At 34.9% G+C, this 15,577-nt stretch overlaps 1 protein-coding gene across 7 annotated transcripts in view; it reads right to left on the bottom strand.

Moving 5' to 3' along the window:
• Window positions 1–15,577, bottom strand: part of ZNF638 (zinc finger protein 638) — a 59,387-nt gene that overhangs the window by 13,216 nt on the left and 30,594 nt on the right. For 6 of the 7 annotated variants that reach the window (XM_058837225.1, XM_058837224.1, XM_058837223.1 and 3 more), the window contains exons 12-17: window positions 14,974–15,132; window positions 13,647–13,687; window positions 12,406–12,537; window positions 7,300–7,428; window positions 5,899–5,940; window positions 3,379–3,519 (exon numbers count right to left, since the gene is read on the bottom strand). In XM_058837225.1, the coding sequence (XP_058693208.1) occupies window positions 3,379–3,519; window positions 5,899–5,940; window positions 7,300–7,428; window positions 12,406–12,537; window positions 13,647–13,687; window positions 14,974–15,132 (644 nt within the window). The remainder of the gene's footprint in view (window positions 1–3,378; window positions 3,520–5,898; window positions 5,941–7,299; window positions 7,429–12,405; window positions 12,538–13,646; window positions 13,688–14,973; window positions 15,133–15,577) is intronic. The other variant, XM_058837221.1, reaches the window with a different exon arrangement.

Genomic DNA, 15,577 nt, shown 5'->3' on the forward strand with positions numbered 1-15,577 from the left:
GATTTACAAAAGATTTTCTTCAATTTTTGGGGTTTAAAAAGATTTCCCTGGATTTTTGGGGTTCAAAAAAGATTTTTGATGGATTTTGGGATTTAAAGATAATTTTCCTTGGTTTTTTTTGGGATCTATATGATATTTTTCTTGGATTTGGGGGATTTTTAAAAGTTTCCTGTTTTTTGGGGGGATTTTCTTTGGTTTTTGGGATTTAAAGATTTTTGATGGGTTTTGGGGATTTAAAGACAATTTTTCTCTTTTTTTTTTGGGATATAAAGAATATTTTTCTTGGATTTGGGGAGTTTTATTTCCTGTTTTTGGTGGGATTTTCCTTGTTTCTTTGGGATTTAAAAAAGATTTTTAATGGACTTAAGGGATTTAAAAAAGATTTTTGCTGGACTTGGGGATTTAAAGATCACTTCCCTTGGTTTTTTGGGATTTAAAGAACATTTTCCTTGGGTTTCTTTTCATTTTCCTGTTGTTTTTATTTAAAAACATTTCATTGAAATTTTTGGGATTTCAAGGATATTTTCCTTGGTTATTTGGGATTCTTCTTCCTTTTTTGGATTTAAAACCATTTCTCCTTGTTTTTTTGGGAACTAAAACCCAGAAAAATCCCACAAAACCCCATCAATTCTGCCATTCCCACTCTTTCCAATTCCCAAAACATTCCCAAAAAATCCCTCAAAATTCCAAGAAATTCCCCCAAAAAACCCTCCAAATATTCCCCCCCCCAAAAATCCTCAAAAAATTCCCCCAAAACTCAAAAAAATCCCCCCAAATCCCCAATAATTCCCCAAAAAATCCCCCCAAAATCACAATAATTCCCAAAAAAATCCCCCTAAAATCCCCCAAATTGCCAGAAGTCCCCCTCACAATCCCCAATAATTCCCCAAAAAATGCCCCCAAAAATCCTCAGTAATTCCTAAAAAATCCCTCAAAATCCCCAAAAATCCCCCCAAAAATAATAAAAAAAAATCCTCAATAATCTCTAAAAAATCCTGAAAAAAATCCCAAATAATTCCTAAAAAATCCCCAAAAATAAAAAGAAAATCACGAAAAATCCTGAAAAAAATCCCCCAAAAATCCTGAAAAAATCCAGAAAAAAAATCCCAAATAATTCCTTAAAAATTCCCCAAAATCCCCAAAAATTCCATGAAAAACAATCCCCAAAAATTCCAAAAAAATAAAAAAAAAATCCTGAAAAAAATCCCCCCAAAATAGCCAATAATTCCTAAAACATCCCCCCAAAAATCCCCCAAAAATCTCAAAAAAAAATCCTTAATAATCCCTAAAAAATCCTGAAAAAAATCCCAAATAATTCCTAAAAAAACCCCAAAAAATCAACAAAAAAAAAAAATTTCCCAAAAAATCTTGAAAAAAATCCCCCCAAAAATCCTGAAAAAATCCAGAAAAAAATCCCCAAAAATCCTGAAAAAACCCTGAAAAAATCCCCCAAAAATCCCAAAAAATCCCGAAAAAAATTCCCCCCAAAATCCGTAATAATCCCTAAAAAAATCCTGAAAAAAATCCCAAATAATTCCTAAAAAATCCCCAAAACCCCCCCAAAAATCCTGAAAAAAAATCCCCAAAAAATCCAGAAAAAATCCAGAAAAAAAATCCCAAATAATTCCTAAAAAATCGCCAAAAAATCCCCAAAAATAAAAAAAAAAAATCCCAGAAAATCCTGGAAAAAATCCCCGAAAAATCCTGGAAAAAAATCCCCAAAAAATCCTGGAAAAATCCTGGACAAAAATCTCAAAAAATCCTGAAAAACCCTGAAAAAACCCTGAAAAAATCCAAAAAAATCCCGAAAAAATCCCCCCAAAAATCCTTAATAGTCCCTAAAATATCCTGAAAAAAACCTCAAATAATTCCTAAAAAATCCCCAAAAAAATCCCCAAAAATAAAAAAAAAATCCCAAAAAATCCTGAAAAAAATCCCCCAAAAATCCTGAAAAAAACCCCAAAAAAATCCTGGAAAAATCCTGGACAAAAATCCCAAAAAATCCTGAAAAACCCTGAAAAAATGCCCTCAAAAATCCTTAATAATCCCTAAAAAAACCTGAAAATAATCCCAAATAATTCCTAAAAAATCCTGAAAAAAAATCCCTGAAAAGTCCTGGAAAAAATCCCAAAAAATCCAGAAAAATCGTGGACAAAAATCCCAAAAAATCCCGAAAAAATCCCCCCAAAAATCCTCAATAGTCCCTAAGAAATCCTGAAAAAAATCCCAAATAATTCCTAAAAAATCCCCCAAAAAACCCCCAAAAATAGAAAAAAAATCCCCAAAAATCCTGAAAAAATCCAGAAAAAAATCCCAAAAAATCCCGAAAAAATCCAAAAAAATCCTCAAAAAACCCCCCAAAAAATCCTGAAAAAATCCCCCAAAAAATCCTCAATAATGCCTAAAAAATCCTGAAAAAAATCCAAAATAATTCCTAAAAAATCCCCAAACCCCCCCCAAAAATCCCGAAAAAAATCCCGAAAAAAATCCCAAATAATTCCTAAAAAATCGCCAAAAAATCCCCAAAAATAAAAAAAAAATTCCCAAAAAATCCTGGAAAAAATCCCCCAAAAATCCTGAAAAAATCCAGAAAAAAATCCCAAATAATTCCTTAAAAAATCCCCAAAAAATCCCCCAAAAATAAAAAAAAAATCACAAAAAATCCTGAAAAGAATCCCCGAAAAATTCTGAAAAAATCCTGGAAAAAATCCCGAAAAATCCCGAAAAAATCCCAGAAAAATCCTGGAAAAAAATCCCAAAAAATCCTGAAAAAATTCCAAAAAATCCCGAAAAAATCCCCCCCAAAATACTTAATAATCCCTAAAGAATCCTGAAAAAAAAAAATCCCAAATAATTCCTAAAAAATCCAAAAAAAATCCCCAAAAATAAAAAAAAAAATCCCAAAAAATCCTGAAAAAAATCCTGGAAAAAATCCCAAATAATTCCTAAAAAATCCCCAAAAATAAAAAAAATTCCCCCAAAATCCTGAAAAAATCCAGAAAAAAATCCCCAATAATTCCCAAAAAATCCCCAAAAAATCCCCAAAAAATCCCCAAAAATAAAAAAAAATCCCAAAAAATCCTGAAAAAAATCCCAAAAAATCCTGAAAAACCCTGAAAAAACCCTGAAAAAATCCAAAAAAATCCCGAAAAAATCCCCCCAAAAATCCTTAAAAATCCCTAAAAAATCCTGGAAAAAATCCCAAATAATTCCTAAAAAATCCCCAAAAAAATCCCCAAAAATAAAAAAAAAATCCCAAAAAATCCCCAAAAAAATCCCCAAAAAATCCATAAAAATTCCCTATAAATCCCCCACCTCCCCTGGGATTTTTCCCAGTTTTTTCCCGTTGTTTTTCCCGGTTTTTCCCGGTGCCGTTACCCGGTGCCGGTTGCTGAGCACGGCGTAGTGCTCCACCTTCCCAAAACGCAGCCCCGCACAAACAACCTCCAGCTCCCGGAATCCATCGGATGGGAGATTCCCCAGGAGCACCAGCTGAGCTCGCAGAGAGGAGCAATCCAGCTGGAAAAATGGGAAAAAATGGGAATAAATGGGAATAAATGGAATTGCAGAGGGGAAAAATGGGGGATAATGGGAAATGGGGGGGGAAAGGGAGGAAAATGGGAGGAAAAGAAGGGAAAAGGGAAAAAAGGAATGGGAAAAGGAAAAGGAGGAAAAGGAGGGAAAAAGAAAACAAAGGAAGGGAAAATGGGAAAATGGGGAAAAGGGAAGGGGAAAAGAGGGAAGGAAGAAAAGGAAAGAGGAAAAGGGGAAAAAGAAGAAAAAGGAAAGGAGAAAAGGGAGGAAAATGGGAGGAAAAGGAGGGGAAAAGGGAAAAAAGGAATGGGAAAGGGAAAAGGAGGAAAAGAGAAAGGAAAAGGGGGGAAAAAGAAAACAAAGGAGGAGAAAATGGGAAAATGGGGAAAAAGGGGGAAAAGGGGAAAAAGAAGAAAAAGGAAAGGAGAAAAGGGAGGAAAATGGGAGGAAAAGAAAAGGAAAAGGGGAAAAAGGAATGGGAAAAAGAAAAGGAGGAAAAGGGGGGAAAAAGAAAACAAAGGAAGGGAAAATGGGAAAATGGGGAAAAGGGAAGGGGAAAAGAGGGAAGGGGGAAAAGGAAGGAGGAAAAGGGGAAAAAGAAGAAAAAGGAAAGGAGAAAAGGGAGGAAAATGGTAGAAAAAAAAGGGAAAAGGGAAAAAATGAATGGGAAAGGGAAAAGGAGGAAAAGGGAAGGGAAAAGGGGGGGAAAAGAAGACAAAGAAGGGGAAAATGGGGAAAAGGGAAGGGGAAAAGAGGGAAGGGGGAAAAGGAAAGAGGAAAAGGGGAAAAAGAAGAAAAAAGAAGGGAAAAATGGGAAAATGGGAGGAAAAAAAAGGGAAAAGGGAAAGAAGGAAAGGGAAAGGGAAAATGAGGAAAAGGGGGAAAAAGAAAACAAAGGAAGGGAAAATGGGAAAATGGGGAAAAGAGGGAAGGGGGAAAGAGGGAAGGGGGAAAAGGAAGGAGAAAAAGGGGAAAAAGAAGAAAAAGGAAAGGAGAAAAGGGAGGAAAATGGGAGGAAAAGAAGGGGAAAAAGAAAAAAAGGGGAAATGAGAAGGGGAAAAGGAAGGGGGGAAAGGGAAGGGGAAAAAGATGGGGGAAAGGAAGGAAAAAGAAGAAAAAGGAAGGAGAAAATGGGAAAAAATGGGAGGAAAAGAAGGGAAAAATGGAATGGGAAAGGAGAGGGAAAAAGAGGAAAAAGGAAGGGAGAAAAATGGGGAGAAAAATGGAGAAAAAAAGAAGAAAAAGGAAGAGAAAATGGGAAAAAATGGGAGAAAAAGAAGTGGAAAAGGGGGGAAAAAGGGGAAAAAAGAGGGAAAAGGGAAGGAAAGGGGGAAAAAGTTGGAAAAAAGGGAGAGAAAAGGAAGAAAAGAGGAAAGCAAAAGGAAAAAGGGGATAAAAGGGAAAAAAGAAAAAAGGGGAAATAAAGAAGAAAGAAAAGACAAAAAAGAGAAAAAATTAGGGTTTTTTTTCTAAAATTTCTAAAGGAACCCAAAAATTCCCCAAAAAATTCCCAGGAATTTTCACCATATTTCCCCCCAAAATTCCCAGGAATTTTTATCAAAAAATCCCAAAACAATCCCAGAAATTCCCCCCAAAAATCCCAGGAATTTCCACCAAAAAAAAATTCCAAAACAATCCCAAAAATTTCTCAAAAAATTCCCAGAAATTTCCACCAAATTCCCCCCCAAAATTCCCAGGAATTTCCACCAAATTCCTAAAAAAATTCCCAGGAATTTCCACCAAAAAATCCCAAAAAAATCCCAAAAATTCCCCCAAAAATCTCCTAAAAGTTCTCAAAAATTCCCTAAAAAAGTATGAAAAAAATCCCAAAGATTTCTCTAAAAAATCCCAAAAAATTCCCAAAAAATCCCCCCCCAAATCCTCAAAAATTTCTAAAAAAACTCTTAAAAAATAATGAAGAAAATTCCCAAAATTCCTTCAAAATTTCCCTAAAATTCCCAAAGAAAATCAGGAGAGTGAGGAAAAAATTTGGGATAATGAGTAAAAAAATTTGGGATAACGAGGAAAAAAATTTGGGATAATGAGGAAAAAAATTTGGGATAAAGAGTAAAAAAATTTGGGATAAAGAGTAAAAGAATTTGGGATAACGAGGAAAAAAATTGGAGATAAAGAGGGAAAAAACTTGGAATAAAGAGGGAAAAAAATCAGGATAATAAGAGAAAAAACTTGGGATAACAAGAGAAAAAAATTTGGGATAAAGAGTAAAAAAATTTGGGATAACGAGGAAAAAAATTGGGATAATGGGAAAATAAAATGGGATAATGAGGAAAAAAGTCTGGGATAATGAGAGAGAAAAATTGGGATAAGGAGGGAAAAAATTTGGGATAATGAGGGAAAACTCACCTTGGGATTGGAATCCTTGATGAGGGCGGTGAAAATCGCTTCCTTGAGGGAAAAAAAATGGAATTAAAGCTTCATTAAAAATAATTAATAATTAATTAATAATTAATTAGTTAAGAATTTATTAATAATCATGGAAAACGTCATCAGGTCAAAATCTCCATAAAAATATTTCCCAGGATGAATTCCCATAAATTTCTCCAAAATTCCTCAACCTCACAATTCCCACATTTCCCAAAATTTCCAAATTCCCACAAATCCCAAATCCTCAAAAATCCCACAATTCCCAAATATTCCCCAATCCCCAAAATTTCCAAATCCCAATTCCCCCATTCCCAAAATTCCCAAATTCCCACAATCTCCACAATTCCCAAATCCCCACAATCCCCAAATTCCCAAAATTCCCACAAATCCCACAATTCCTAAAGTTCCCAAATTCCCACAATTCCCTCAATTCCCAAATCCCCACAATCGCCAAAAATTCCCACAATTCCCCAAATTCTCAAAATTCCCACAAATCCCCACCATTCCCACAATTCCCAAAATTCCCAAATTCCCAAATCCCCAAAAATTCCCACAATTCCCCAATTCCCCCAACCCCTAAATTCCCAAAATTCCCAAATTCCCACAATTCCCCAATTCCAATTCCCAAATTCCCCCAATTCCCGAAGTTCCCAAATTCCCAAAATTCCCAAATTCCCACAATTCCCAAAGTTCCCAAATCCCCAAACTTCCCAAATTCCCACAATTCCCAAATCCCCCCAACTCCCAGGATTGTTTTTCCGGGAATTTCCCAGGTTTTTTCCCAGGAATTTCCCGGGATTTTTTCCAGGAATTTCCCAGGATTTTTCCCAGGAATTTCCCAGGTTTTTTCTGGGAATTTTCTAGGAATTTTTTCTAGGAATTTCCCAGGTTTTTTCTGGGAATTTCCCAGGCTTTTTCCAGGAATTTCCCAGGTTTTTTCCAGGAATTTCCCAGGTTTTTTCCAGGAATTTCCCAGGTTTTTTTCCAGGAATTTCCCAGGATTTTTTTCCGGGAATTTCCCACGTTTTTTCTGGGAATTTCCCACATTTTTCCCGGGAATTTCCCAGGATTTTTTCCAGGAATTTCCCAGTTTTTTTCTGGGAATTTTCCCCAGGATTTTTCCCGGGAATTTCCCAGATTTTTTCCAGGAATTTCCCAGGTTTTTTCTGGGAATTTCCCACGTTTTTTCTGGGAATTTCCCAGATTTTTCCTGGGAATTTCCCAGGTTTTTTCTGGGAATTTCCCAGTTTTTTTCTGGGAATTTTCCCCAGGATTTTTCCCGGGAATTTCCCAGTTTTTTTCTGGGAATTTCCCAGTTTTTTTCCAGGAATTTCCCAGTTTTTTTCCAGGAATTTCCCCCAGGATTCCCGGGAATGTCACCTCGTCTCGGAGGGAGCTGTGCCGAGGCTCGGGCCGGATCTGCAGCTGATTCCCGTCCAGGAAAATCGGGAAACATCCGTAAAACTTCACCATGGAATCCGCGGCTCTCCGGGAGATCTCCAGGTACGCCTGGGAAAACAATCCCAAAGATTCCCAAAAAAATTCCCAGAATTTCCACCAAATTCTCAAAACAATCCCAAAGATTCCCAAAAAAATTCCCAGGAATTCCCACCAAATTCCCCCCAAAATTCCCAGGAATTTCCACCAAAAAATCCCAAAACAATCCCAAAAATTCCCCAAAAAATTCCCAGGAATTTTCACCAAAAAATCCCAAAACAATCCCAGAAATTCCCAAAAAAATTCCTGGGAATTTCCACCAAAAATCCCAAAACAATCCCAAATATTCCCAAAAAATTCCTGGGAATTTCCACCAAAAATCCCAAAACAATCCCAAAAATTCCCCCCCAAAATTCCAGGAATTTCCATCAAAAAATTCCCAGGAATTTCCACCAAAAAATCCCAAAAATTCCCCCCAAAAATTCCCAAGAATTTCCACCAAAAAAATCTCAAAACAATCCCAGAAATTCCCAAAAAAATTCCCAGGAATTTTCACCAAAAAATCCCAAAACAATCCCAAAAATTCCCAAAAAAATTCCCAGAATTTCCATCTAATTCCCAAAATAATCCCAAAAATCCCCCCCCAAATTCCAGGAATTTCCATCAAAAAATTCCCAGGAATTTCCACCAAAATATCTCAAAACAATCCCAAAAATTCCCCAAAAATATCCCAGGAATTTCCACAAAAAAATCCCAAAAATTCCCCCCCAAAAAATTCCCAGGAATTTCCACCAAATTCCCCCCCAAAATTCCCAGGAATTTCCACCAAATTCCCAAAAAAATTCCCAGGAATTTCCACCAAAAAATCTCAAAAATTCCCCCCAAAAATTCCCAAGAATTTCCACCAAAAAAATCTCAAAACAATCCCAAAGATTCCCAAAAAAAATCCCAGGAATTTCCACCAAAAAATCCCAAAACAATCCCAGAAATTCCTCCAAAAAATTCCCAGGAATTTCCACAAAAAAAAAATTCCAAAACAATCCCAAAAATGTCTCAAAAAATTCCCAGAAATTTCCACCAAATTCCCAAAGAAATTCCCAGGAATTTCCACCAAAAAATCTCAAAAAAATCCCAAAAATTCCCCAAAAAATTCTCAAAAATTCCCTAAAAAAGAATGAAAAAAAACCCAAAGATTTCTCTAAAAAATCCCAAAAAATCCCCCCAAAATCCTCAAAAATTTCTAAAAAAACTCTTAAAAAATAATGAAGAAAATTCCCAAAATTCCTCCAATATTTCCCTAAAATTCCCCAAAAAAATTCCCTCAAAAATCCCTCAAAATCCCTAAAAATCCCAAAAAATTCCCCCCCAAAATCCCTAAAAAACTATGAAAAAAAACCCCCAAATTCCAAAAATTTCCCTAAAAGCAATCCCAAAAAAAATCCCAAGAATTCCCAAAAAAAATCTCTTAAAAATTCTCGAAAATTTCTAAAAAAATTCTTAAAAATAATGAAAAAAATTCCCAAAATTCCTTCAAAAATTCCCTAAAAAATCCCAAAAAAATCCCCCAAAATCAAAAAAACCCTGAAAAAAATCCCAAAAATCCCAAAAAATCCTCCCAAAATCCTTAAAAATTTCCTAAAACATCCTTAAAAAAGGATGAAAAAGGTTCCCAAAATTCCTTAATATTCCCCCAAAAATCCCCTAAAAAAATCTCTAAAAAATCCCCCAAACCCCCTCAAATTCTCCCCAAAATTCTCCAAAATTTCTAAAAAATCCTTAAAAAACAAGGAATCAAATTCCCAAAATTCCTTCAAAAATTCCCTAAAAATACTAAAAAAAAATCCCCAAAAATTCCTTAAAAAATCCCAAAAATTTCCCCCCAAAAAATCCCAAAAATTCCCAAAAAATCTCATAAAAATCCTCAAAAATTTCGAAAAAATCCTTCAAAAATAATGAAAAAAATTTCTCAAAATTCCTTCAAAAATTCCCTAAAATTCCCCAAAATAAAAAAACCTGAAAAAAACCCCCCCAAAATCCCAAAAATTTCCATAAAAAAAATCTCAAAAGTTCCACAAAAAAATCTCCTAAAAATCCTCAAAAATTTCTAAAAAGTTCCCCCCCAAAAAATTAAAAACAATGAAAAAAATTCCCAAAATTCTTTCAAAAATTCTTTCAAAAATTCCCTAAAAAATCCCCCAAAATCCCAAAAAATTCCCCAAAAAATCCCCAAGAATCTCTAAAAAATTATGAAAAAACCCCCCAAAATTCCAAAAATTTCCCTAAAAAAAGTCCCCCAAAAAATCCCAAAAATTCCCCAAAAAATCTCCTAAAAATTCCCCAAAATTCCTAAAAAAATCTTTAAAAATAATGAAAAAAATTCCCAAAATTCCTTAAAAAATTCCCTAAAATTCCCCAAAGAAATCCCAAAAAATCCCCTAAAAAATCCCCAAAAATCCCTAAAAAAATTCTAAAAAAATCCCCCAAAAATTCCAAAAATTTCCCTAAAAAATTTAAAAAAAAACTCCTAAAAATCCTCCAAAATTTCTAAAAAATCCTTCAAAAATAATGAAAAAAATTCTCAAAATTCCTTCAAAAATTCCCTAAAATTCCCCAAAGGAATCCCAAAAAATTCCCTAAAAAATCTCCAAAAAATTGCCCAAAATAAAAAAAAAACCCCGAAAAAATTCCAAAAATTTCCCTAAAAAAATTCCCAAAAAAACTCCTAAAAATCCTCAAAAATTTCTAAAAAATCCTTCAAAAATAATGAAAAAAATTTCTCAAAATTCCTTCAAAGATTCCCTAAAAAATCCCCCAAAATAAAAAAACCTGAAAAAACCCCCAAAAAATCCCAAAAATTTCCCTAAAAAAAAAATGTCAAAGTTCCAGAAAAAAATCTCCTAAAAATCCTCAAAAATTTCTAAAAAGTTCTCCCCCAAAAAATTAAAAACAATGAAAAAAATTCCCAAAATTCTTTCAAAAATTCCCCCAAAAATTCCCTAAAAAATCCCCCAAAATCCCAGAAAATTCCCCAAAAAATCCCCAAGAATCTCTAAAAAACTATGAAAAAACCCCCCAAAATTGCAAAAATTTCCCTAAAAAAAGTCCCCCACAAATCCCAAAAATTCCCCCAAAAATCCCCTAAAAATCCTCAGAAATTTCTAAAAAAAATCCTTAAAAATAATGAAAATAATTCTCAAAATTCATTCAAAAATTCCCTGAAATTCCCCAAAGAAATCCCAAAAATTCCCTAAAAAATCTCCCAAAAATCCCCAAAAATAAAAAAAAAAAACCTGAAAAAAATCCCAAAAATTTCCCAGAAACATCCCCCAAAAAAATTCCAAAAAATCCCCCCAAAATTTAAAAAAATCCTTAAAAAATAATGAAAAAAAATCCCAAAATTCCTTCCAAAATTCCCTAAAAATAATAAAAAAAATCCCCAAAAATTCCTTTTAAAATCCCGAAAAATTGCCCCTAAAAAACCCCAAAAAATCCCCAAAAATCCCTAAAAAATCCCAAAAAATTCCCCCAAAAATCCCTAAAAAATTTTGAAAAAAACACCCTAAAATTCCAAAAATTTCCCTAAAAACAATCCCAAAAAAATCCCAAGAATTCCCCAAAAAATCTCCTAAAAATTCTCAAAAATTTCTAAAAAAATCCTTAAAAATAATGAAAAAAAATCCCCAAAATTCCTTCAAAAATTCCCTAAAATTCCCCAAAGAAATCCCAAAAAATCTCCTAAAAAATCTCCCAAAAATCCCTAAAGAATTCTAAAAAAAATCCCCAAAAATTCAAAAAATTTCCCTAAAAAAATTCCCAAAAAAACTCCTAAAAATCCTCAAAAATTTCTAAAAAATCCTTCAAAAATAATGAAAAAAAATTCTCAAAATTCCTTCAAAAATTCCCTAAAATTCCCCAAAGGAATCCCAAAAAAATCCCTAAAAAATCTCCAAAAAATCCCCAAAAATAAAAAAAAACCCGAAAAAAATTCCAAAAATTTCCCAGAAACATCCCCAAAAAAATTCCAAAAAATCCCCCCAAAGATTTTAAAAAAATCCTTAAAAAATAATGAAAAAAATCCCAAAATTCCTTCCAAAATTCCCTAAAAATAATAAAAAAAATCCCCCAAAATTCCTTACAAAATCCCAAAAATTTCCCCCCAAAAATTCCCAAAAAATCTCATAAAAAACCTCAAAAATTTCGAAAAAATCCTTCAAAAATAATGAAAAAAATTCTCAAAATTCTTTCAAAAATTCCCTAAAATTCCCCAAAGAAATCCCAAAAAATTCCCTAAAAAATCCCCAAAAATCCCTAAAAAATCCCCAAAAAATTCCAAAAATTTCCCTAAAAAAATTCCCAAAAAAACTCCTAAAAATCCTCAAAAATTTCTAAAAAATCCTTCAAAAATAATGAAAAATATTCTCAAAATTCCTTTAAAAATTCCCTAAAATTCCCCAAAGAAATCCCAAAAAATTCCCTAAAAAATTCCCAAAAAATCCCAAAAAAATTCTACAAAAATCCCCCAAAATTCCAAAAATTTCCCTAAAAAAATTCCCCCCAAAATTCAAAAAAATCCTCAAAAATTTCAAAAAAATTCTTCAAAAATAATGAAAAAAATTCTCAAAATTCCTTCAAAAATTCCCTAAAATTCCCCAAAGGAATCCCAAAAAAATCCTGTAAAAAATCCCCAAAAATCCCTAAAAAATTCTTAAAAAATCCCCAAAAAATTCCAAAAATTTTCCTAAACTTCCCAAAAAATCTCATAAAAACCCTCAAAAATTTCTAAAAAATCCTTCAAAACTAATGAAAAAAAATTCCCAAAATTCCTTCAAAAATTCCCTAAAATTCCCCAAAGAAATCCCAAAAAATCCCCTAAAAAATCCCCAAAAATCCCAAAAAAATTCTAAAAAAATCCCCCAAAAATTCCAAAAAAATCCCGAAAAAATTCCCAAAAAATCCCTAAAAAATTCCAAAAAAATCCCAAAAAATTCCAAAAAAATCCCTAAAAAAATTCCTGATTTTTCCCAAGAATTCCCACTTTGGAATTCCCACCTTTTTATGGGAAGAGAGGATGAGGAGATCGCGGAGGCCTCCGAAGGGTTTGGCCAGGTTGGAGATTTCCTCCTGGGAATATCCCTTGTCGGGCAGGTTGGAGATGAGGAGGACGCAGGAATCCTCGGAATCCTGCCGGGAATTCCGCCCTTGGAATGGGATCCGTGGGAATTCCGGCATTCCCGGGGAATTGCTGGCGATTTCCAATGTTCCCACAATTCCCACAATTCCCACAATTCCCAACATTCCCACAATTCCCAAATCCCAACGTTCCCACAATTCCCAAAATCCCCAACATTCCCACAATTCCCAACACTCCCACAATTCCCAAAATTCCCAACATTCCCACAATTCCCAATATTTCCACAATTCCCAAAATTCCCAATTCCCAACATTTCCAAAATTCCCACAGTTCCCAAAATTCCCAATTCCCAATATTTCCATAATTCCCAAAATCCCCAAATTCCCAAATTCCCAAAATTCCCAACATTCCCAAAATTCCCAATTCCCAACATTTCCAAAATTCCCAATTCCCAAAATTCCCAATTCCCAGCATTCCCACAATTCTCAGCATTCCCAAATTTCCCTAATTCTCGGAATTCTGTAATTCCAAACGTTCCCACAATTCCCAAATTCCCACAGTTCCAGAATTCCCACAATTCCTGAATTCCAGAATTCCCACAATTCCAATCCTCCAATTCCAAACATTCCCAACATTCCCACAAATCCCACAACTCCCAGAACTCCCACAATTCCCAGAATTCCCAAAATTCCCAATTCCCAACATTCCCCAAATTCTCAGAATTCCCCAATTCCCCCAATTCTTGGAATTCCACAATTCCCAGGAATTCCCAAATCCCCACAACTCCCACAACTCCCAGAATTCCCCAATTCCCAAAATTCCCAACATTCCCACAATTCTCAGCATTCCCAAATTTCCCCAATCCTTGGAATTCTGTAATTCGAAACATTCCCACAATTCCCAAAATTCCTAAAACCCCCAATTCCCAATTTTCCCAAAATTCCCAATTCCCAATATTCCCAACCTTCCCCCAATCCCACGATTCTCAGAATTCCCAGAATTCCACAATTCTCAGAATTCCCAAATTTCCCCCATTCTTGGAATTCCACAATTCCCAGGAATTCCCACAATTCCCAAATTCCTCCAATTCCCCCAATTCTTGCAATTCCACAATTCCCAACATTCCCAGAATTCCCAAATTCCCGGAATTCCCGCTGACCTTCCCGCCGGGATCCGCCGATTCCTCGCTCGCCGCAGCCTCTGAAAATCGGGACAAGGAGGAGCTCAACCCTCAGCAATTCCCAGAATTCCGCAGGAATTCCGACAATTCCCAAATTCCCTTTCATCCCTATTTTTCCAAGGATTTCTTCCCATTTTTTCCCATTTTTTCCCCATTTTCCCAGGGTTTTTTTTCCATTTTTTCCCCCCATTTTCCCAATTTTTTTCCATTTTCCCAATTTTTTTATTCCCACTTTTCCAGGTTTTTTCCTCCCATTTTCCCAATTTTTTTCCAAAGTTTTTTATCCCCATTCTCCCAATTTTTTTCCTCGTTTTTCCAAAGGAAAAATTCCCAAGAATTTTTCTCAATTTTCCCCTTTTTTTTCCTTTTCTTTTTCCCAAATTTTTCCCAAGTTTTTTTCCATTATTTTTTCCCTTTTTCCCATTTTTCTGCCCCATTTTCCCAACTTTTTCATTCCCTTTTCCCAAATTTTTCCCCAATTTTCCTGGGTTTTCTTTTTTCCATTTTCCCAAGATTTTTTCCCATTTTTTTCCCCATTTTTCCCAATTCTTTCCCCATTTTCTTTCCAAATTTCCCAACTTTTTTTTCCCCTTTTCCCAATTTTTTTCCTCCATTTTCCCAATTCCTTCCCCACCATTTTCCCAAATTTTTCCCAAATTTTTTTCCCCTTTTTCCAAATTTCCCCCCATTTTTCCCAATTTTTTTCCCCTTTTCCCAAATTTTCCCAAATTTTTTCCCCTTTTCCCAACTTTTTCATTCCCTTTTCCCAAATTTTTTCCCCAATTTTCCTGGGTTTTCTTTTCCCATTTTTTTCCCAATTTTTTTCCCCTTTTCCCAATTTTTCTCCTCCATTTTCCCAAATTTTTCCCCATTTTTTCCCCTCATTTTCCCGACTTTTTCATTCCCTTTTCCCAAATTTCCCCCCAATTTTCCTGGGTTTTTTTTTACATTTTTTCCCATTTTCCCAAGATTTTTTTCCCATTTTTTTTCCCAATTTTTTTTTCCCCTTTTCCCAATTTTTTTCCTTCATTTTCCCATTTTTCCCCCATTTTCCCAATTCCTTCCCCACCATTTTCCCAAATTTTCCCCAATTTTTTTCCCCTTTTCCCAAATTTTCCCCTCAATTTTCCCACTTTTTTTTCCCCATTTCCCAAGGATTTTTATCCCCTTTTCCCAACTTTTCCATCCCAAATTCCCCAATTTTTTCCCCCATTTCCCTCCCATCCCAATGATTTTTTCCAGCATTTTCTCTCCCATTCCCACATTTCCATTCCCAGCCAGAATTCCATGAATTCCCTGGAATTACCTGAGCCAGGAGCTCCCTCTGGCCCCGGCTCCGTCCCTTTCCCGTCCTCTCCGTTCCCTTCGCGCTCCGGGGATTGTTTTCCTTGGGAAAGCTCCGATTCCCGAATTTCCGCTCCGGCCTCAGCGCAATCCCGGGAATCTTCGGCCGCGCCTTTTCCTGCTGGGAACAACCAGCACTTCCTGCTTCCCTCATTCCCACTTTTCCCATTCTTTTCCCATTTTTCCAAAGTTTTCTTCCCATTTTTTCTCCATTTATCCAAGTTTTTTTACCATTTTCCCATTTTTTTCACATTTTTCCAAAGTTTTTTTCCCATTTTTTCCCATTTTTCCCATTTTTCAAAGTTTTTTCCCCATTTTCCCCATTTTTTCCCATTTTCCAAAGTTTTTTCCCATTTTTTCCTATTTTCCCCAAGTTTTTTCCCTTTTCCCAAGTTTTTCCCCATTTTTTTCCCATTTTCCAAAGTTTTCTTCACATTTTCCCCATTTTTTCCCTTTTCCAAAGTTTTTTCCCCATTTTTTCCCCATTTTCCCCTATTTTTCCCCATTTTTTCCCATTTTCCAAAGTTTTCTTCCCATTTTTCCCATTTTTTCCCATTTTTCTGAAG

This window comes from Poecile atricapillus, chromosome 4 (assembly GCF_030490865.1).
Source record: "Poecile atricapillus isolate bPoeAtr1 chromosome 4, bPoeAtr1.hap1, whole genome shotgun sequence".
Lineage (NCBI taxonomy): Eukaryota > Metazoa > Chordata > Aves > Passeriformes > Paridae > Poecile > Poecile atricapillus.